Source organism: Trachinotus anak, unplaced genomic scaffold, assembly GCF_046630095.1.
Source record: "Trachinotus anak isolate AG129_WGS33_773 ecotype Australia unplaced genomic scaffold, CSIRO_AGI_Tana_v1 ptg000024l, whole genome shotgun sequence".
NCBI lineage: Eukaryota > Metazoa > Chordata > Actinopteri > Carangiformes > Carangidae > Trachinotus > Trachinotus anak.
The window spans coordinates 15,974,195-15,997,742 of NW_027273875.1; the positions used below are offsets into that span (position 1 = coordinate 15,974,195).

The 23,548-nt window shown below is 41.1% G+C and overlaps 1 protein-coding gene across 6 annotated transcripts in view; it reads right to left on the reverse strand.

Moving 5' to 3' along the window:
- Positions 1 to 23,548, reverse strand: part of ntm (neurotrimin) — a 419,652-nt gene that overhangs the window by 114,110 nt on the left and 281,994 nt on the right. For 3 of the 6 annotated variants that reach the window (XM_071461186.1, XM_071461185.1, XM_071461183.1), the window contains exon 1: positions 19,325 to 20,515. In XM_071461186.1, coding sequence (XP_071317287.1) covers positions 19,325 to 19,497 — 173 coding nt within the window. In that variant the 5' untranslated portion in view covers positions 19,498 to 20,515. Of the gene's footprint in view, positions 1 to 19,324; positions 20,516 to 23,548 lie in introns of those variants that run through there. The other 3 variants (XM_071461187.1, XM_071461184.1, XM_071461188.1) reach the window with 2 other exon arrangements.

Consider the following 23,548-nt stretch of genomic DNA (forward strand, 5'->3'; position numbering starts at 1 on the left):
AAGAGTTATCTTTAACATGTCTGGAGAAATGCTGATTAAAAGCTTGAGCTAAAAATGTATCACACATTATTACAGTGTTCACTCTCTTCTGATTAAATAGGCTAATAGGCCTATAGCTTTATCAGATGCATTCATTATAGTTTTCATTTTATTTCAAAGTCATTCTGGATTTTTAAAGTCCTGACCAAGAGAAAATAAAATAACTGGATTTGGTATTTTCTGTTCATAGTTTCACAACTCTCTGTACTTTCCCAGTCAGCAGGGTCATTGGACATGTGCCACATGCATTTTCTCTCTGCGGGGAAATACTTATAAGGGTCAAAAGTTATCCACAGGATATGCCTTCCCTTGAGTGTGGTAGTTATTAAAGTGTATCTATAATTTTGTTTATCTATAATTTTAGTGAATACAGAATATTAAGAGACCCAAGCATCATGAATATTTGATTTTAGTTGATATATGTTCCATTAATTAAAATGAAGTGATCTGTTTGGATGTGAGACCAGCACCCAGTCAAGCAGAGACTGGCATGTAGGCGCAGTACGAGTGGGCTCACTCACTGAGTTTCAGGAATCAGGAAAAGTTTCTCTCTTGACCAGAAGACTTATCGATCCAGTTCTTATTGAAGTTACCTAAGATATTAATTTCATCATTTAAAGAAGAACTCATACAGTTAAAGGAATCAGCAGAGGGAGATTTACACTGACAACAGTACACTCAGAAAGGGTGGATCAGATCTACCACTGCTCAAGGTGGACCAGGATCCGCCCAGAATTCATTTAACATCTTGTCACAATTAATCATCGTTTCTACTGTATACACTATAAAAACCTTGCTAATATAATTGTTACAGGCTAACTGCACAACTGAACAATTTTGTACAAACCCTCCCATTGGAAAAAAATATATATATTTTTCAGTTTCTCAAACAGATTATGGCAGCACTCACAAATGGTATTCAAGGAAAGCGCTGACAAAAACAATGACATTTGAAGGTTTTTCTCAGGCTGTCTCCGTTTCCCTCTCTCTCTCTCTCTCTCTCACTCTCACACTCACACACACACACACACACACACACACACACAGACAGGTACAGCCATCAGCAACATGCTTCCACTCCACTGACACTGACAGCTTGTCAAATTGTGGACCAGTTCTGAGAGGACACACCTTGCAATCAGCCCAGCATACAAAAGTGGGGAATCAGAATGCATTATGGGAGACAGAACTGACAAAGATACTAAACTGGTCCCTGATCTGCTCTGTTGACAATATATCAGGAATTAATATATTAATTATAAGCATGAAGACCTACAGTACATGCCACAGTGCAGGTGTAGACCTCCTCCAGCTGCAAGTATAACCACCAAATCATTCTTTATTTATTGATTTATTTTACCGAAAGCTTTTTCATTTCTTAACACAGACACTTGAGACCAATTATATTTTCATCTGGCTTCTGTTGCATTTTGCTGGGAATCTCAATACTGAGAGGTTTTGAACTGCTGGTCTGACAAAACTCTAGGAAACTGTGATCCGTAGTCTTCGTGGTTTTTATTAACCGAACAATTAATTGAGATAATAATCAGACGAATCAGCAATGATTTGAATTATTTCTGCCCTCCTAACCTGGACGTAGCTATTTCCTTATGAACAGACTGATACAGACACCAACAGTAGCTTTGTGTTACTCCCCAACTCTTACCTCTTCTTCTCATACAGTGCTGAAGCTACCCTCAACATAGTTTCAGTGATTTTCTGTTTACTCCTGGCAGGTAAGCTCTGGCTGCTTGGCGCACTCAAACAACCCAGAACTCAGTACCACAATACAGAATAAGCTGTCTGGTTATAGACAGTGCGAATAAGCCAGGTTCAGCTCTGTCTTTGTTTTTCTTTGTTTTACCTTAAATGTATCTTTGAGACAACAAATAGTTTATTTTATTTGATTTTTTTAAAATAAAAGGTAAAATAAAATCAATTAAATAAATTAGATTGAAGAAATATAAAATTATAAAATAAGAACCTGAAATTAGAAACAAATAAACATCACTTTCAAATGTGGCTGCCAGTAGGGCTGCCCCCTCACAGTCGACCCAACGGTCCAAGAGAAGAGTCTTAGTCAAAGCAGTTTTTGTAAGTTCTGCTGTGTCTTAACTGTGTGAAGGTTTTGATCTTATTTGACTGATTTATCTTCATGTACACCCAGCAATGTTTGACCAAAGATTTGAACAAATATTTTGACAGAGATTTTGTAGGAAAATAGTCAATTTCAAATCATGAGCATCACAAAAACAGTACAGTAAAAAAAAGCAACATTTGTATTTGTTTGGTAATCAGGGAACTCGCTGCGTTCTTTCTCACGCTGTGGTAACCTGTTCATCGCTGCCATATTCTCACTTGTTTTCACAGGATTTCCAACAAAAAAAAAAAAAAATGAGGACAGATACTTTTCAAGGAAGCAAGCTGAACTAAATGCTGCACTCCAGGACTCTGTTTTTCATTTCATCCTGTATTACTGGGGTGAATTGAAACACCAGGAGTGAATCTCTCACTGAATGAACAGAAAGCTGCTGCTGCTCTATACCTGCAGCGGTATATTGTGTTACACTGTGATGCAGATGCTCTCAGACATGAGGGAAGAGTCTGAACAAAAGCAGTGGTGAGCAGGAACATCCCTGCCTCACCTGCTCTTTTAAGCTACCCGGTGTATTAACGGTGAAGAATTCCCTAATCTCGAGTACAGTGGATCCTCCTCTCCCACCGCAGAACCAGACATCCGAGCGCTTTAGGTAAGTGAGGTGAGTCGCTGCTCAAGGGAAGATAATCTGCTTTGAATACCACCTGATTTCACTTTATCCACAGGAAGGCTGCAAGCGGTGCATCTCCATTTGGTTAATGGAGCAGCGATGCCCAGGAGGAAAGAAGGCATTCTTGTTGCAGACAGAGCTGCAGCCTGGAAACAAATCATTGACCCTAAATCTAATAAAGCTCAAGGGACAATGTATATAAATGGGATGTGTGGAGATAAAAGTTGCATCTGCAACAAGCCTGGCATTTGGGAAAAATCTATTCAAGAAAATTGATATTTTAGGTTATTTTTCCCTGATCGCTGAGCAACACACAACATATACTGCACTCATACTCCCATCTACTCATCCCATTACAAGTAGAGGTGCTAGAGAGATGAACATTTCAATCAAAAAGTCACATGCTTGGTCATGAACACACTGAGCAAAATGAATGGCTGTTTATTATCTTGTGCGTGGTACATTTACTTAGCAAAGCTGACATTTTGACCTGTGTGTCATGCACAAGCTACTTACTATTTACTAGTATTTACTAAGTACATGCAATACAAACCTCCACAGACACGTGCAATAAAAAAAATCTTAAATAATGAATAAAGATTCATCTAGCGCTGCTAATGAAGCTACCCTGTAGCTGTTCTATTTTAGTGTTCTGGTGACAAACACCTGCATCTTTATTTCTCCTGGTATGTCACACACTATCCCCACTGTTCCCTAAGAAACACAGTTAACAGTCAAAACAAGTGAATGTAAAAGGGATTATACTCTTGAATCAAGGCGTTTCAAGAAGAAAATAATCCTCTAGAAAAATATTCAAGAATTGCGTAATTAAATTGTCATGACTTAGCGAACCAAAGTGCTGGTCCAGAACCTGGACCGAGCTGTGCTTAATGTCACACTGTTTACACCTGGGCCACACTGAGCCACTCTGAGGGCTACCTAGCTGAGCTGTAACAGCAGAGAGAGAGACGAGGGAGGGCACAGAGGACAACAGTCGCACTTTGACGTTGTACTTCATTAGGATGCAGGGTCACACTAACATCTGTTACTCACAGTTTACGGGCGATTTGCCGGACTCGTTTTTTTCTAATAAGTCTGGTTCCCTTCACATACCTGCCACTCGACTCTTTTGGGGTCACCCTCATAAATTTGGATGTTACTCCAGACACTTGACTTTTTTGACATATTGCTGGTGTAGCTGTAACTCAGAACTATCATCTAAGAAAAACAAATAATTAATGTTGATGCAGAATGAATAATGCTGGATTACTATTTCTGGCTTCATGGGATATTGGGATTTGTGTGGTAGTGAACATTAATGATAATAAAACTGAAAAATGCAGCATTCAAATACTGATTTTGAAGTAGATTACCATGGCAACAGTCGAAGCTATGAAGCTTCAAAGTTTTTGAGTCAGCCTTACTTTGATTATGGTGCTTAAGAAAAGGTCACCAAAGCATCAGTATCCCTTGGGTGATCATGAGTATCCATGGTTACGGGCCAATGCCTGTTCAGATTGTACCCCGCTCCTCAGTCCTCACTTGACCTGAGGCATCCAAATACTGAGACAAGAGGGGAAGACACAAGTGGACGGAATTAAAGGAATTGAGTTGTATCTCGTATCTCAATATGGACCAAACTCTTGGTGCAGAGTTCTGACCTAATGATGATGCCGGACACACTGTCATGGGGATTACGAATATATACCTCCTATCAGTGGACTGAGGATGTCATGATATCTTGCTCTAAACCAAAGTGTTGGACAGACAGACAGACAGTCTGACATCAGCCATCCCGTGACCCTAACACTCGCAGTGCAAAACCCTTTGTCTGATAGAGGTTAAACCCCCACAGCCATGTTCTCCTCCCACACCTGAGTAAGTGTGATTTACTACGCTGAGTGTAGTACATGTTTATGCACCAATACTTACACTGCCTGTCAAATAAATCTAGCTGTTTTATGGTGTATAACACTTGGCACCCAATGTTGACCTTGCCCCCTCCCTTTCCCCAGCACACACACACACACACACACACTCCTATCAACTCTTCCATCACCCATAACCCTCAGCAGAGTGCATGGACTTCATCACATCCAGTGTCCCCCGTGACCTCTGAGGTGAAATTAAACAGGAAGTGCATACTGAGAGGACACTCGCTGCATGAGAATATTTTCACATGCAGCAATTTTCATTACTTATTTCTTCCTCAAAGCTCGACAGTGACACTATGTCCCCAAGCATGGTCGTCTTTCATGGATAAGAAAGACAAAAAAGTATTATTTTGCTGCACACGAACATGTAAGGAAAATGTCAGGGAGCTTAACAGTACGCTGTAATGTTGCCAAAGTGCGTGGCATAACTGACAATATGTCATTATTAAATGTCATATTTATTATGTTTCAGCCAGCGAGGCTTAATAATTCCTGTAACCTTAAACACAGGTCCTGATGCCAGTGTTTCAGCTCGGCCTGGTCTTCCACCTTCACCCTGAAATGACCTTCACTCAACCAAATCCTCATCCCAAACCTAAACTGAGCACCTGTAGACAAACAGAAAGTTGTCATTTTGTTGGGTTTTTTAACTTGTGTAACCTTGTGCAAATATATGTTTTTTTTCTATATATAAGCATAGAGATATAACCACCAGCACACACACACACACACACATGCAGGCAGATAGTTTCTGATCAGCCATGAAGGGTGTGTTGGAGCTTCAGCCCGAAGCTCTGCCTCCTCTAACTCCACTCTCCCCGTCTCTTCACTTTGAAGTGTAAAGTCAGTAAGAAACTTCTTTTAGCCAGAGGAGTGGTTTGTTGGGCACAATTACGGCTGAAGAGTAAGTAAGGCTGTTTGTTTTCCAGCTGAATGCCAGCTGGCAGTGAAAGCAGAGGTATGGTGTTCACATTGATCACTCATTTGTCCTTGCTAATCGCTCATGGGAGGGAGAAGCCAGATAAAGCAGCTACAGTGTATGTTTACCACTGATGCATCCACTGACATCTTTCTATGGAAAAGCAGGAGGGCAGTAGCTCACTTTGTCTTGATTTACAAAATGAATACAGGCTGTGAAAGTGGGTTGGCACAAAGTATTTACCCCTCCTACCACATCCACTGTATGTAGACTAAAAAATGAAATTTATGGACACTTGGGTACTAATGAAATATCTGGACAACTTTGTGATGGACTGTCATTAAATTCTGCACAGTCATCCATTTCCCCCTGACAATGCATTATGACACCTGCAGTGATTCCTTGCTTTTCCATCAAGCTAAGAAATTTGATTTGTCCAACACTTTGGTTTGGTAATCAGCAAATGTTCAACTAAAATGGTGAACATGGTAAACAATACAACACAGTACTGGGAGCACATTAGCCTTTAGCTCAGAACAGCCTCACAGAGGTGCTGGCAAAACCATTAAGAAACTGGTGTTAACATGATGCCTCCAAACTACTCAACTGTGTCAGTTTGTATTTGTCCTGAAACAAAACTTTGCCTAAATAAAATATAGACTTAAAATAATAAAGTACAGACTAAGAGTCTTAAAGCTGGGTAAATATCAGTTGTAAGTGTCTGTGACATCAGTGGAAAATGTATTGAGGGCCCATATGCAGCACTATTTGTCAATCATCATGATTCTTAATTTCCCTTTTACCCTGATGATTCATATGTTCAGTGTGTAAATGTATGTGTGATGGCACAGAAGCACAACCTGCAGCCAAGGATCTTTATTTACAAACTGTATAGGGCTACAACTAACGATTATTTGTATTATTGATTAATCAGTACATCCACAGAAAGTGGCTGTTACATTTCCCCTTACCAAAGGTGATGCATTCACATAACTGTACTATTAACTCTTTATTTAGTTACTTTGTTAAATTCCATACTTGAAGAGCTAATTGCCCTACAATAAAGCTGACAGCATTACTTATCCCTGTGTCTGGTGCAATTAATGTGGACTGTGTTCGAGTCTGTTTTCAGATCAATCCTCAAACTCTCTTCTACCTCTACAGTTTGTTTGCCATTACTTTGAAATACATGGATTTTTCTTTTTCCAATTATACTTTTACAGATTCATGACCTGTATATTGCACTGTGCTTCTGTCTGGTCTGCCAAACCAATTGTGAGGTATATCTATAACTAATCCTGTTGTTGCTAAACAGCATGCATGTGTGTCTATGTTGTGCATGAGCATGGTTCCCTGCAGTATTGATATCTTGGTGCTAAAGGGGAGGTGGAGCTGAGAATCTTTTAAGCACATAATCCTGAGCACTCCACCTCTCTCCCACCCATCTCCTCTTCTAATACCCAGACAGGGCTGGAGCCCTGCTTAAGTCGACGAGACGCTGCAGGAAAGCTCTGCTCGTGCTGCCCATGGGTCACTCATACTCTCACACTGTTTACTGCAATCACACACCAAAGTCAGCATTGGTTTAAACCACACTGCTAGTATAAGCATATCGACACCTAATGTGGTCAATATCAAATAAAAAAATAAATAAAATATTTTGAAAAAAAAAAACAGAATACTGATATGAATACATAAAGTAAAAAATACAAAAGAATAAATGATGACATGATACATTAAAATATGAAATTCAAATTCATTATTATTAATTGTGTGTCTTGTTTATTTTCATAACAGCTTAATTTTGTCAGAAGTGATTTTTATTTCATTATAAAAAAATTAAAGAATTGTAAAATATAGAATATACAGAATATATAGATACAGTTTTTGTATCATAATTGCACTTTTCCTCATAACATCATTATTTCATGAGGCTGTTGTGTTTAGTTACAGCAGCAGCTTCTGGTTGGTTGATTAAATTACTTTTTTTTTTTTTTTTTTTTTTTTTTTTTGGGCATTTTTTTTGCCTTTATTGACAGAACAGTAGAGAGTGACAGGAAAGGAGCAGAGAGAGAGGGGGAATGACACGCAGGAAAGAGTCGGGCCGGTCGGGAGTCAAACCAGCGCTCGCCTGCTGAGAGCATCCGCTCTCACCCATCTGTACGCGCCCTAACCACTCCGCCATCGGGCCGCCCCGATTAAATTACTTTAGCATTGCTGTTGCTCTAGCTAACAGGGGCCAGCTACATTTATTGTAGTAATTGGTAATCCTGCACCATGTGACTGGCTGAGGCAGTCACTGGTGACACTACTGTCATGTAATGAAATATGCATGTGACATTAAGCAACAAGTATAAGTGACATTATGATGATATGTCATTGAGAAAAGAAAGTCATGAAATTAAAACAACCATTTGAAAAGGGACATGGTGAAATCTGCATCTTAAAGGTCATGTTTTCAGTTTCTTATTATCATTAGTTCCTCTTTTATTTTGATGTACTCATCTGTCGCTTCACTTCCTGCCCCAGTGTGTCTCCTGTCTCTGTGGCTATGTCCGAAATCACTCAGTACATCCTATCGTCCACTATACAGATGGTTTACTGTTTTGTTGGGCTGCCTTAACGTATAGTGAAAATTATTATACCCTATGTAGTGGACTCAAAGTATCCCACAGTGCATCACAAAAAGTAGTGTACAACCAAAGGCCACTAACCAAGCTATACATACCATCATGCACTGTGCTTATGCTGAAAGAAGGAATACTCCGCAGACAAAATCAGAATCAGAATCAGAATCAGAATCAGTTTTATTGCCAAGTATGTTTTCACATACAAGGAATTTTTTCTGGTGATTGGTGCAATTGAGGATCAGGGGGATCAGCAACAGTGGGGCTCTCTAAGCCTTGTTGATAAAGCTAATAGCAGATGGGAAGAAGCTATTTTTGTGGCGAGAGGTTTTGGTACTGAAGGACCGCAGCCTCCTGCCAGAGGGGAGTGTCACAAAAAGTTTGTGTCCAGGGTGGGAGGAGTCAGCTACAATCTTCCCTGCACGCCTCAGAGTCCTTGAGGTGTACAGGTCCTGGAGGGATGGAAGATTGCAGCCAATCACCTTCTCAGCAGAGTGGATGATACGCTGCAGTCTGTTATTGTCCCTCTCCATGGCAGCAGCGTACCAGATGGTGATGGAGGAGGTGAGGATGGACTCAATGATGGAGGTGTAGAAGTTCACCATCATAGTCCTTGGCAGGTTGAACTTCTTCAACTGCCTCAGGAAATACATCCTCTGCTGAGCTTTTTTGATGAGGGAGCTGATGTTCAGCTCCCATTTGAGATCCTGTGTGATGGTGGTTCCCAAGAAGCGGAAATGCTCCACGGTCGCACAGGGTGATGGGGGTGGGTGGGGCTGGGCTCTTCCTGAAGTCCACTATCATTTCCACTGTCTTCAGAGCGTTTAGCTCTAGGTTGTTCTGCCTGCACCAGGTCACCAGACGCTCAGTCTCCCACCTGTAGGCAGACTCATCGCCGTCAGAGATGAGTCCAATGAGAGTGGTGTCGTCTGCAAACTTCAGGAGCTTGACAGACTGATGGCTGGAGGTGCAGGTGTTGGTGTACAGGGAGAAGAGCAGAGGAGAAAGAACGCAGCCTTGCGGGGATCCAGTGCTGATGGTCTGGGAGTCAGACACGTGCTTTCCTAGCTTCACGTGCTGCCTCCTGTCAGACAGGAAGTCGGTGATCCACCTGCAGGTGGAGTCAGGCACACTCAGCTGGGAGAGCTTGTCCTGCAGCAGAGCCGGGATGACGGTGTTGAAGGCAGAGCTGAAGTCCACAAACAGGATCCTGGCATAGGTCCCTGAGGAGTCCAGGTGCTGGAGGATGAAGTGGAGAGCCATGTTGACGGCGTCGTCTACAGACCTGTTGGCTCTGTAAGCGAACTGCAGGGGGTCCAGGAGTGGGTCAGTGATGGATTTAAGGTGGGACAGGACAAGGCGCTCAAATGATTTCATGACCACAGAGGTCAGGGCAATGGGTCTATAGTCATTTAGACCTGTGGGCCTTTGTTTTCTGGGGACAGGGATGATGGTGGAGGATTTGAAGCAGGCTGTCACGTGGCAGGTCTCCAGTGAGGTGTTGAAGATGTCCGTGAACACTGGAGACAGCTGATCAGCACAGTGCTTCAGGGATGATGGAGAGACAGAGTCAGGACCGGCTGCTTTGCGGGGGTTCTGCTTCTTAAAAAGCCTGTTGACATCTCTCTCCAGGATAGAGAGAGACGTTCCTTTGGTAGGGGAGGAGGGGGGTTCTGGTGTGGCTCTGATGTGGAGGTTAGTGTCAGGCTTGTCCCACTGTCTTTCAAAGCGGCAGTAGAACTCATTCAGATCGTTGGCCAGATGGAAGTCGTTAGTGGAGTGGGGGGGTTTAGGTTTGTAGTTAGTGATCTGTCTGAGCCCTTTCCAGACAGAAGCAGAGTCATTGGCTGAGAACTGGAGCTGAAGTTTCTCAGAGTACAGTCGTTTAGCTTCTCTCACCGCCTTGCTAAACCTGTACTTGGACTCTTTAAACTTGTCCCTGTCCCCACTCCTGAAAGCTTCCTCCTTTTGCCTCCTGAGCTGACTGAGCTTAGCTGTGAACCAGGGTTTGTCATTGTTATAACTCCCCCTGGTGCGTGATGGGATACAGCAGTCCTCACAGAAGCTGATGTATGACGTCACAGCCTCTGTGAACTCATCCAGACTGTTGGAAGCAGTCCTGAACACTTCCCAGTCAGTGCAGTCCAAACATGCCCGCAGATCCTCTATGGCTTCACTGCTCCACTGCTTCGATGTCCTCACAACAGGTTTACACAGTTTTAGTTTCTGCCTGTATGTGGGAATCAGGTGGACCATGACATGGTCAGAGTGGCCCAGTGCAGCCCGGGGGACGGCGTGATAAGCACCACTGATTGTGGTGTAACAGTGGTCCAGAGTGTTCCCCTCTCTGGTCGGGCAATTAACAAACTGTCTGTATTTGGGCAGTTTGTGGTTGAGGTTACCTTTGTTAAAGTCACCAAGTACAATAACTACGGAGTCCGGGTTGGTCCGCTCCACACACAGTATCTGATCGGCGAGCGCCCGCTGTGCCTCCTGCACGTTGGCCTGTGGTGGGATGTAAACACCGACCAGAATGATTGAGGTGAACTCACGGGGGGAGTAGAAGGGCCTGCAGTTTATGATGAAAGTCTCCAGGTCAGGAGAACAGTGCTGCAGGATCACTGTCACGTCTCTGCACCAGCCACTGTTAGCATAAAAGCAGATTCCTCCACCTTTCGTTTTGCCGGACAGCTCTGTGTCGCGATCCGCTCTGAAGAGTTGGAAATAAGTGTAGAGAGTGTTTTTTTTTGTTTTGTTTTGTCTTTTACACACAACTCCCTGGATGGAGAGTCGGGAGCAGTGGCTGAGTGAGTGATTTCAGACACATCCTGTGATTACCCGCTCTGCCCTGATGTGTTGCACCTGTCTCTCATTACCTGTTCCCCTTGAGAGTACTTAGTCTTTGTCTCCCCCTCCCTCAACGTCAGATCACCTCTGTCCCTTGTTCCAGCCATCATTTTCCTAGAGTTTTTGTCTATTGCCTGATTTTTTGTTCTTTGACTTGTTTGTCTTGTTCTGTCTGATCCCCTATCCACTGAACATTGTTGTGCAATTTTTGTGTACTGTACAGCTTGTGTACAGTAGTGACATGTTTTATCTCAGAATAGCTTGAAGATGACACCAAAAACTATCTTTTATGTGGAACAGTTTATTTGCAATACAAGTGCAAGCTCAAGCTGTTTGAAATTAGCTCCAGATTAGTTTTTAGGGCAACAACGCTATCAGAAGCTTATCTAACTTCACAGAATTCAAAGTTTCAAATTGCTGAGGGTTAAGGCTATAAAAATCAATCTGCTCTATCCAACCTGCCCAGTACTCATTTCAAAATTCCTGGATAGCCAGAAAATGAATGTTCACACAAGGGCACTTGTCCAATCAGCCACACTTCATTACAGTGGCTTTGTAATTTCCTGGACAGCATTCAAGGCGGAATTAAATCACTTCAAAGGAAGACAAGTGTGAGAGGGGAGACTGAGAGAAAAGATATCTTCCAGAAATTACAAACGATGAACCACCGTTGTTCCGCAGTTCAGCATGTCCTCACTGTAATTCACTGTGTTAAATGTAGGCCAAGCTGTTTCCCAGAGCATCCACACAAGTTAATGTCCTGAAATGCAACACGAGACTTCTCGATTAAGATTTGAGGAAGAAATATGTCAGATGTTTTGACTGCAGTTTGCTGCTGTCTTTTATCTTTGGATGTCTGACGTTCTCCAAGTTACATTGAAACTAATCACCTTCTCAACTTGCTTCAAATGTCTTCAATTTGCCGAAGTTAGAAAACAATATCTTTAATGAGGGCTGCATTATAAACCAGCTCCTGCTACGCATACTGTCAAAACATCTTGGCATAGTCTTGCCCTAACCCTCATCAATTAAACCTAATTTCTCTCACTAACTGATATTTCATAGATTTCAGATGAGGGCAGCGTTATCATCAAAATCCAGTTTCAACCTGAAATTAAATAAAGCAAGATGATATCAAAATCCCATTTCATTGGGACTTTTAATGGCAGAAAAAAAATTATATAATTGGCTATAAATTAATTTCTCACCAATTAATCATCAACTAGAGGTCATACCTTCATCTGCCTATTATTTACTACATATAATTTCATATAAATGGTGGGTGACAAATCAAAGGACAAACCAAAATTTTGTGATTTTGTACACCACTATGCTGACCTCTTCTATTCATTTAAAAATTGTTCTTAACTCCAAAAAGACTACATGTGTGAACTTTACAAGAGCACAAAGTTAAATGTTCCTATTTTGATCTGCACCCTCACTGGAAATCTAATGAAACTGTTTCAGTTGACTCTTACCACTTTTTTCTACAGCAGCAAGATATTTCCTTCAGGAGTTGGTAGAGACCTAAAACGGAGCTAAAAGAGAGTGAGCGTTGCACTTAGTTTCGTCATGTGGGCACAAACACAACTCCGATGATAAAGATGGATAAATGTAAATAAGAAATCGTTTGCCATCAGGTTTGACATATCAAGTTAAAAGGTGAAGATGTGTTCACAACTTGTTTTTGCTGCCCTCAAGTGGCCATACATATTTACCAGGTTTAAGGATTTCATTCACTGACTTTTTAATCAAATTTGTGAATATTTTGTGTGTCTGTGTGATGACTGCTGTGTGTGACTGATTCATCCTGTAGAAATAATTTGTATACAGATATAACATGTTCTCTGCTGTAGAGATCTCAATAAAACTCCCAGGATAAATAAAGCTTGCTATCACCCATCTGTATCTGTACATCCTGCTGTGCTGTTGTGCTGATAACATAATCAAGGAGAAAACATCCTATTGAAAACTATCCAAATATCACTGGAAGATCATCATGAAATCCACATGCTATACACAAACAGTCAAAAGAACCATACTGCACTCTGCTATTATCCCCTCACACTGAAAGACTGAAATAACACGGAGAGAGGGAGTTTATGAGTACGCATCTTTCACCGACTTCAAGTCATCTTTTGCCACTTTGGCTAAGTGATAAACACTAAGAGAAAAAGCAAAAAAAAATCCATCTCCTAACACTTAATTAAATAAGAAAAATGCTTTCAGCTATATTACACCTCTATTAGAAAGGACTCTATAAAATCTTGTTAACAGATGGAAATTGTACAGCAATCCCATTCTACTGCCATTTTATTTTGAGGGTGAAAGCTCTTTTTTGGGACAATAACATTGAAGACAATAAGTGAAAACGTGGGACTGATGGATGGCAGCCTGGCTAGACCATGCAAGGTGAAAGAAAATGGAATTACAGAGGAAATCGTTAGCATCCCTCTGTGAAATCAAATTATCAGCTTTCCAATCTTGGCCCACGGCACATGAGGAATAAAAGGAATGACCTCTTAACAAGAAAGCTGCTTTAACTCCTAGCATGGACTAGATAGAAAATTAGAAGATAGAGATAGAAAAGGATAGTTTCATTCACAACAACGACAACGACACACCAAACAAGCTGAAAGCAGCATGTAAGAAAACAGATTAATACATGTTTCAAGCAAACATCCCTGTTTGGAACAGAGCCTCGTCCCTGAACTATTTAACCTGAATCACAAATGTGTTCATCAGGCAGCTGGGAGAGAAAGGAATAAATGTTAACATGACGTGGTTCTGAGTCGAGAATGGTCTGCGCAGGTAGATAAGCGTCTCAGGAGGCTGTCAGCCCACCTCGGCCACTGTGGCGACATTCATTAATCGCAGTCTCAGGAGGCCGCTTGTCTCTTTTGTCCATTTGAGTGGGCAGAGCATTGGGAAATTAATGTGTTCTTATTTTAGTCCAGTTATAGTCCATGTAAAGCACAGTGGTACCAATGTGCTAACTTACATTAACTTGACTGTGATGAAAAGTGTAGTTAATCTCTCTGCTGCTCCTCCTGTTACAACTGTAAATACTGATCTATCCTGCGTGTAAATAAAACCCTTAATCACGTTTAGTATCTGTGCATTTAACCACCATCCTTACATTTCATGGAGAGATTTAACAGCTTATTGCACATAAGGACAAACAGAAAATACCACGAGCCGAGAGCAGCCGATCGACAGGAAGCCAGGAATGGAGAAGGAAGAAAAATGCCACCTTCCAATAAAGTGACAGCACAGAGGGCAGTTTAAGTCCATCAATATGCCTTTTTATATTTCCCTTTATTGTTATTGCTTTGAAAGATTTCATTCTACAGAGGTACATGAACAGCAAATGGAATATTAGGTAACTGCCTTATTCTATTTTCAGGAGATATATAGAAGGTGCTATGAGTACAACATTTCTTCTTTCTTTCAGGAAGGTTTTTTTTATACAGTAATTTAAGTTTTTTATTATCTAATATAGTTTACTGAAGCTAAAAGTTTTCCACATTGTAAGATGGAATAACTTGTTGTACTACATTTCTCAAAGTACATTTACTGAAGGAACCATTTGTAAATTTTCTCTGCCGCCAAACGTGTTCTCTTGCCGGGAGGTGGTGGTGGTGATTGTCACTTAACAAGAGTTTTGGCCAATGCTGCATTTACAAGACAAGAGGTTATTATGTGCCCTCTGAGCAGCGCTATGTATTCAGGGCAGCATGGACACTACAGTTAGTCACTATCAGAAAATAGTTGTTAGCTGGTTAGCATGCTAACAGCAGTAGAAGAGAGGATGTCATAGAGACCAGATCTAACATTTGAGTTGCTTTCCAGCTCTAGGTGAGTAAAGAAAAAAAGTCTGATGCTGAACTGGTAAGTAATCAGCTGTTAATACTAACAGTGGCTGTGTAACAACAGCATCCTTTAAAAGGATTACACAGTGAAGATTTACAGTACAGTCACTAATTGTAAATAGTTTATAGTTTGCTTTTGTGGTGGGGACGTGGTCTTTGTGGAGCAAGCTCAGCTCAGACAATCAGACAGAAACACTCATCTAGTTCTGGGTGCAATCAAACTGCCTCACAGTTTGGCAAAAGAAAAAATCTCCAGACATGATCTCCTTCTAATTATACAGTCATCTAATCAAGGAAAGGAAGCAGAGTAGCAGCTTTGTGAGTTTTTTTTTTTTTTTTTTTCCCAGGAATGTTCACTAAAAGCTTCTGTCTTGCCAGTGCCTTGGATTATTTATTTATTTCACAATATTTAAAACACCTCACACTGTTGTATCAGTGCTGGTTTTATGTAACCACAGTGTGTTCCTATGTAATTTTCTGTGAGCTGTAATAGTGTAGTTTTGCTGTTCTCTGTCCCCATGAGGTTTCAGCAGCAGCTCAACTGGGGGGTGTGAGCTCAGATCACAATACAGATAAACTGATAATTAATACTATTTATGCCTCATCTCCACGGATCAGGAAACACCATCGAAAAACAACACAAATAAAAAAGGAAGCTAAAAATGAAAATGGCAGCTCTAACTTAGTTTAATTTAAAATGTGATACCACCCTCAGTTTTGGCAGTTGTCAAAAAGGGCAATGGGGAGCTTGTTAGTACACAGCAACACAGGGGTGGTGAGTCTGAATTATCCAAATTTCCCAGGAACTATAAAGGTAATACAAATCGTCTCAGCTAGCTTTTGGAGGGAGGCCTTCCTGCATCGTGTATGTTACTGCTGACCTCACCTTGTTTCTCATGTACCTCAAATGTGCTTATTAATTTTCATGCTGTCTAATAATCCCACAAGCTTGCATAAAGCTTAAGTAAACACAATGCTGTGTCGTAAAGCACATTATAAATAAGTGAAAAGGAGTCTTCAGTCAGTGTTGAAGTAAAGCTTTTTTAGAAGTTGTCCTGGGTGGGAGCTGGACTGGCTGGCAGGCAGCCTGATCACACCTACAAGAAAGTCCACTGTCCTACTTAAATAAAAACTGAATTCAGCCCATCCCATGGGTATAAGGAAGAATACAAGAACAAAGGAGGAGAAATATTTGACCATATTGTGTTTTTATCAAAGTCTGGAATTCTCAGCCTGCCAGTAATGTACCCGACAGTCAAAAGCGGTGCAGAAAGGATTGGTTCCATTACTGACATCAAAATTAGACACAAGTCTAAACTGAAGACAAAGTTCAGACATTACATCCACGGTCTAGATCCTGTCCATCTTTGAAAAGAAAGGAGCCTGACCTCATGGGCAAATCATGAGCTGCAGAAACTGAATTTATTTCAAGGTAGCCAGTGTCGACAGCTGGACAGCGTTGCGGGTTAAGCATCCAGCCTCACGCATCTTAGATTCAAATGCCTCTTTAACCCATGTGACTGTGTGATTGGGCACTCACCAACAATTTGAAAGCCCAGCACAGCCACAGCTTGTGTAAATCAATTTACAACTGAAACAGCTATTGCTGCTCAGCCTGGAGGATTGATGTACTTCATGGCAAGTTCAGACTTGCCGGTCCCATTGACCTGTGGAGGGCTGAACTGTAGAGTAATAATGGCACTGCTCACCAATTTCGAGAGCAATATGAGCTTTTCATCTACAACAGTATCCGTACTTTGCAGGTTGGCTCAGGTATAGCAACATGTAAAAGATCAGGAAAAAATAATGAGCTTTCACCATGTAACACACAGCAGAAACACTGGATGTTTACTGGCTTGCTGGCATGGTCATTAGCAGCCTGTCATTAAAGACAGGGCAGCATTAGAGATGCACCGATTGGCCAACTCTGATTTTCTTTCTTAAGAACTCTAACTGACAGCTACACAACCATTTTGTAAGTTTTCTTCATTGGATAATTCAATTGCATATTCATAATAAAATACTGACGATTAACTATGAAATAACTGGGTGAAGGGCGTTCTCACGCTCCCTCTCTCTGAACAAGGGTAAACAAAAATCACGCTGAAAACTGGCCTCATCCGATTGCCAGCCCATCGATTGGTGCATCTCTGGGCAGTGCGCTGTCCGTGGTGCTGAAGGAGGTCAGCACTGAAGGCTGAAAGTCAGGACAGTGGAGCACTCGACTGGAACTGTCCAGTACTTCAACAGCAGCCTGTCAATACAGTTCCCAATATGCCTTGAATTCAAAATGTGGATTAACATTTCCATTTATTTGTATTTAACAAGTGTGTTTTTTAATCTTGCGTCATGCAAACAATCACATAGACAATCATTAATTCAATCACGCAGATGCAGCTAAATTCTTCCACCTTCCATCAACATCATCCCACCCTAACTACTTCAACCCACTGCATCCATTGCAGGGTTTTTTTTAAGGCAGGGTTTTTCATGTCAAAGGACATGAATTTATCAGTTCAGGTCTGTAGAGCCAGTGGATTATTACTTATTTATTTTTGTCCCTGGCCCTTCACGGTATATAAACTGAAAACAAATGCAACACATTGCACTGATAAAACATTTATAAACTGAAATGGTCTCCTGTCAACCAGACACAAGCAATTATCACTGTTAGCATTGTGCTGCACAGGGACTCTTGACATATTATATATGAAAGAACGCAGATCGGCACGATGCTGACCCCGGTCTGGTTTAGTTTGTCTTGCTGTACTGTTGATCCTGAGCAGTCACCCAATGAGCAGTCTCATTCCCTTAACTGTGTGAGCTCACAGCCAGTGAAGCAAAAACCAAGTTGAGCTTATCCTCACCTTACTGATGACCTGCTGGAACCAAAGGAAACCCTGAGCCTCCCCGGACAACTGTTTTTTCAATCAGTGCAAGTAGAAAAAGAATGTCCCAATGTGCAGGTCCAAGCAACAGCATGTTGCATTATCAAGTACATGTGGTCATTAATGATATGAGATGTGGGTTTTACCCAGTTCTAATTAGATTTTTGCAGTCCAGAGATGGAGTATAGTGACTGTTAAATTGTTAGCCAAAGATTAACAACAAGACACTATACAGGATAGAGAGTGTGCTGTAATGCCACCTATATCAGCTTTCAGCACACAAAAGTTTTTCAGGGAAGCAAGTTTCATCATGATTTTATGCATGGTCATCAATTTGGTTGAATTAATCATTCCTGAATCACCCGCAAGAAAAATGCAGTCAACTGATGAAACTGAGGTATTATTTTCCTTTTTAAAAAAATCATTAAATTATAGAATTATTAATGATGTAATTGTGTGACCCCATCTTTGAAGGCTGTGGCTGAGCATATAACCTCAGCCTATACATCACTGGGGTAATTTTGCAGCTGACTGAACATTATTTTATTCTGACCTCAAGTCCATCAAGTGAAAAGACTGAAGATTACTGGCAGCAAGAAGAGCTTGGAGAAACTGTCAATCATGGCGTCTAGATGGCCTCAACCTGACTTCCCTGTCGCTTATTTTCAACTCATGCCGACAGTTACATTCATACAATATAAATGCAAGAGGCCCACAACAACACCTTCACCATCAATTGTTAACACTGCTCCCATGCCGCCCCCAACCCCGTCCGCCTCCCACACATTACATCCTGCCAACTCTGGTATCAAAGAAAATCCATTCCTTCAGCCACTGCGATTATTGTTCATGTTAAATTGGACATTCCCGACAGCACTTGAAAGCAGCACAAATCCTTCTATGCCCAGTAAGCCTGTGAGGGCGCGGTGGAGGGGAAAGGTCACCACAGACAATCTCCCATCCTGAGGAATTGCTAGTCAATCCATTTGTACCAATGCACTCTCTATGGTATGGCGTTTTTGTTTTGTTTTTTTCCCCGTCTTCCTTCCTCCACCTGCAGCACCCTCTCCCAGTCCTCAGCAGACACTCTGAAGACTGAAACACCTTTTTCCTCCACCTTTAGTTCTGCACCATCACACAACAATTAAAAGCGCTAAATCTCTCGTTAACAGCTGCTAAAGATTAGCAGAGTATCGCTTCTGAATTGAGTGTTTTCCAGAGACTAATCCTCTGAAATCCCCCCCTTTTTTTCAGCGGCGGGAACATGATAAAACAGACAACACTTCAGTCATGTTTCTGCCCCCCCCCCCACTAAATACTTCAGTCAGCCGACTGAAGCCCGCAGTTACAGCTCAACTTCGAGAATTCAAAAGCAGCAGCGGGAGGAAGAAAATGAGAGACGAAGAAAAGAAAGAAATGTGTGGACTCACCTGAGAAAGACGGTCTCTCCTTGTCGCACGGTGATATTGTCCATCACTTTGTTGTCGGACTGAGAGTCCCCTTGGCTGCGGACTGGCAACCCTGCAGGCACAAGAAGCAACATCCTCAGAGAGAGAAGAACTGTGCATTTGTAAAGAGCGACCATGTGCCCCCGGACAGACATCGTCTTCAGCCTTCAGAGGTGTCGAAAACAAATCCCACAGCGAGACAATGAGTCGGTTTCCGCCCGGTAAACGCTCCCGTGGAGATTATTTACCCCCAGTTCATTGGTCTTAATCCAAATCTTCTCGGCAGGTAGCCGCGGTGAGCAGCGGACACTCGACCCTATCTGGCTGCGCTGAACAACACCCGCTGCTTAGTGTTTAAAGAGGGAGGGGGGAATAACCATTTCTCCCCGCCGGGCCGGCGGCTGACGGTGTCCCTGTTCCTCTACCAAGTTTTGTAACACAAGTCATTAACAAGCAAAAATGTGTCTCCAAACTGTTCCTCAGAGAGCCGAGTGTGCCTCAATACCAGGCGAACAGCCGAGAGACAAGAGAGTCACAGCCACAGAAAAGAGAGGGGCCAAGTTTGCGATCCGCGTCGGTAGTCCCGGAGTTGTTTCCGAGCCGCTGCTCCGGATTATGAGCGCTTGGGGTCTGACTACGTCACAGACGGACGGTGGCGAGAGCAAAGCGGATTCACGTTCACATCAACTACACCCCCCCGAAGAAAACAACTAACAGTTCATACGTGATGTTAATCTTTAGGCTGCAACTCAATAAGCTTATAGTTACTGTTCATAATGGTTATTTTTATTCCATGGAATACTAATTATATTCCTATATAATACAGTCACACATCCACCTGATATTAGCCCATATTGATTTTTTTCCCCACTATCTATTGTAAAAGAAAATCAGTAAACTAATGCAAAAAGCCCCACAAACTTCCTAAAAGCATCTATGGCTGCAACTAAAGATTTGGTCATTATTAATCAATTTCATTTTCTCAGTAAATCATTTAAATATCAGTATATAGTGTTAAAAAAAGAAATAAATTTATTTTGCTTAAAACATGAAATAATTAATTGGTTGCTCAACAGTTGCTCATTAATTTTCTGTCAAGCCACTATAACTTCATTCACTAACCTCATGTTTTATCTCTAAACCTTTGAGAGTAATCAATAAAAGAAACCCAAGAGTAAAAAACAAACCCCACAAAAATAACTAATTCAGTTTTTTCTGGTGTGATGTGAAAACCATATCGTAGGACTTTGTAACTTCTGAAAGGGCACATTTCATTGTTAAGTGAATACTTTAAAGAGTCTTACCACAAAAGCATTATTTGGTCTGGTGAAGCCCAAATCACACTTTCCATATCCATGTTCATGCAAAGATGTGCATACTTTCTGTCATGTGCTCATCACCCAAACTACATTAACTATACATGCAGGCGTGTCGACTGCTGCCATGTGGAGCTCATCCACAGATGCAAATACCACATGTGGTATGCAGAACTGCTTAAGCCTGAATACCCTTTTCCTTTTGTATATCAGGGACCTAACTAAGTCATGTTTCTGAGTCTATAGGTTCTGCTGTTACACCATAGTTCAACATTTACCATCATTACTGTAATTGCCTCTATTGGCCAAAGTGTTTTGTCACTGACGATCACTCAAACATAAAATAGTCATAAAGGTAAATAGTATAAGCTATGTATGGAATAGATAGACCACTTTATTTCAGCACTGTATTGTTGTATTCCCTAAAACAATAAAAGAATGTCTTTATTATCTGCTTTAAGATGAGTGGTAGTTAAATCAACGCAACCATTCAGGTCAGAGAGCGCTGCATTGTTGCAGATGATGCTGCCATTAAATACCCATGTTGTTAAATCAAATCTATATTTTATTATTAGGCAACAAATAACAATGAAAAAGAAAATACGTGCACGGGAATAAACTCAAACATTGAGCGGCTGCAATTTTCTACCTCTGTCTCCTTCACACTCACCCCGCATATATTACTATTCATTTCCAGTTCCCATTCAGGTCATTTTCAGTCTGAAGACATGCTGCTTGTAATAGAAGCAGCAGCTAGCCTGAGATGAATATGTACAAATGTTAGCTAAGTATTCAGCAATTGTAAGCCTGTGCTGAACATTCACAGATTCATGCTGAGATGCGTCTCCCTTTGTTGGCGATCTGTTGGGAATTTGTTGTGTGCATGGTTCATCAGTATGGAGTCAAACTAGGGTCAGAAAACATTTTGAGCTTGTAAAGTGATGTTCACAAATAAATCCAAAGTTTGCAATTGTAAATAAACCTTTGTAAATTTTGTAAAATAAATCGGAATGAGAAATTCAAGTCTGTGCATGTGTAGACAATATTTGTATTTGTTAAACCATTCTTTGCTGCAATGCCAGTTTAATCCATATGTACCAGTCTAGTCAGCTTAGACTGGCTGGATGGCCAAGGTTTGATCAAGCCTGGAAACAAATGGGATGTCTGACAATTAAAGGACCAGTGTGTAAGGTTTAGGGGCATCAATTCATAATCTATATTCATGATTTTGTTTTCATTAGTGTATATTCACCTGTAAACAGAAATCATTGTGTTTTGGTTAGCATAGAATGAGTCCTTCATATCTACACAGGGAGCAGGTCTTATTCCACAGAGCCCGCCATGTTGCACCGCCATGTTTCTACAGTAGCCCCCAACATTGGCTCTTCTGTGTCTTTACTGGCAGTTGGAGCTTTTGAATAATGTGCATATTAATATAAACTGCTTCATCTTATTAAAAAAATGAAACAAAGTTTTTCTTCTTTTTTTGTTAACTTCACATCTTAACAGTCTCAACCGTTTTTATAACAACCAGTCTCAACACATCTTAACAACTGAACAGCTTTAACACCTTTTACTCCACCCTCCACTTTTCACACTTATTTCTCTGGGATTATTGTCTTTTGTCTCATCTATCCCCTTTCTGTGTGTGTCTCAGGTCCTGATACGGCGTGTGTATCCAGATCCAGACCATGGTCTAACTATTAGTGATTGTTTGTTGCATCTCTCGCTCCCTCATTTCCTGTCACCTCTCTCCACTGTCTGTAATGAAGAGTTTTTTAATTCCCCTTAAAAATCCCCAGAAAAAATGTTCTTAGAGTAATTTAATTAGTAATTTATAAGTAAATTAACTAAAGCTCCGGTAAAACTTCTGAAAACTAAATGATGTCCTCACATAGGACTTATTTATTTCATTTTCAGCACTGAGCTTGAAGCCGAAGCATTTCATTGCCCTCAGTGGCTGCCATGCCTGTAATAGTTGCGCATTTGACAAATAAAGACCTTGAGCCTTGACTCTCATCACATCTTGATTCTAATGTCTGTAAACTCTGATTGCTGCATGAGTCTGGTGCACTTCAAATTAGAGAGAAAAGAACAAAAACACAAGCCCAAAAATCTGACATGACATAGCAACAAACCCTTCTAAACTTAGCAGAGGATTGTGCACTCACCTGAGACCTCATTGCTCATAGTAAGGAGCTGCTTGAGAAAATAGGTTTTCAGGCCTTTCAGCTGCTAAATGCTCCACTAACATTAATGACACGGTTTAGATGACTGGTTTAATAGACATCACACATCAATCTTTCTACCTGCAATATTTTGAATTGTTCCCTTCTTTTTCATTTCTCCATCAGTTGTTTTGTTTTTTTGTTTCTTTTAGTGTCATTTACCAGATATCTGGACTATCTGCACTGCTGAGTCATGTGATATGATATTAATCCACTGATCATGAAATCAATGCCTGTACAAACTTTATAGTACTTTACAAAGATCTGACAAAGATAATTTCCGTACCAACATTGTGACCAATGAGCTACTACATCCAATATTACAGTACCCAGCGCTGTTAGTAGGAAGACACATGTACTTACTGTACTATGTCAGAATCTGCAGGGGGAACACCTGATTTCATACCATCATACTAAAAGTTGCTTCTTTTTTATCATGAGATGGGTGAAACATGCACTGCATTGTCAACAGGTTGATGTTTCTATTATTGATCCATACTCACAATGAAATATACAGAGACTGCTTCTGCAACCGAAAGCAATAAAAATAAAATAAAATAATAAAATAAAATAATAAGCTTCCCTGGTTTAGCCTAATTACTTCAGGCTCTCTGTCTGTCAGGAGCCTCATAGAGGTCTGCTGTGCCAAGTCCCATTCATGA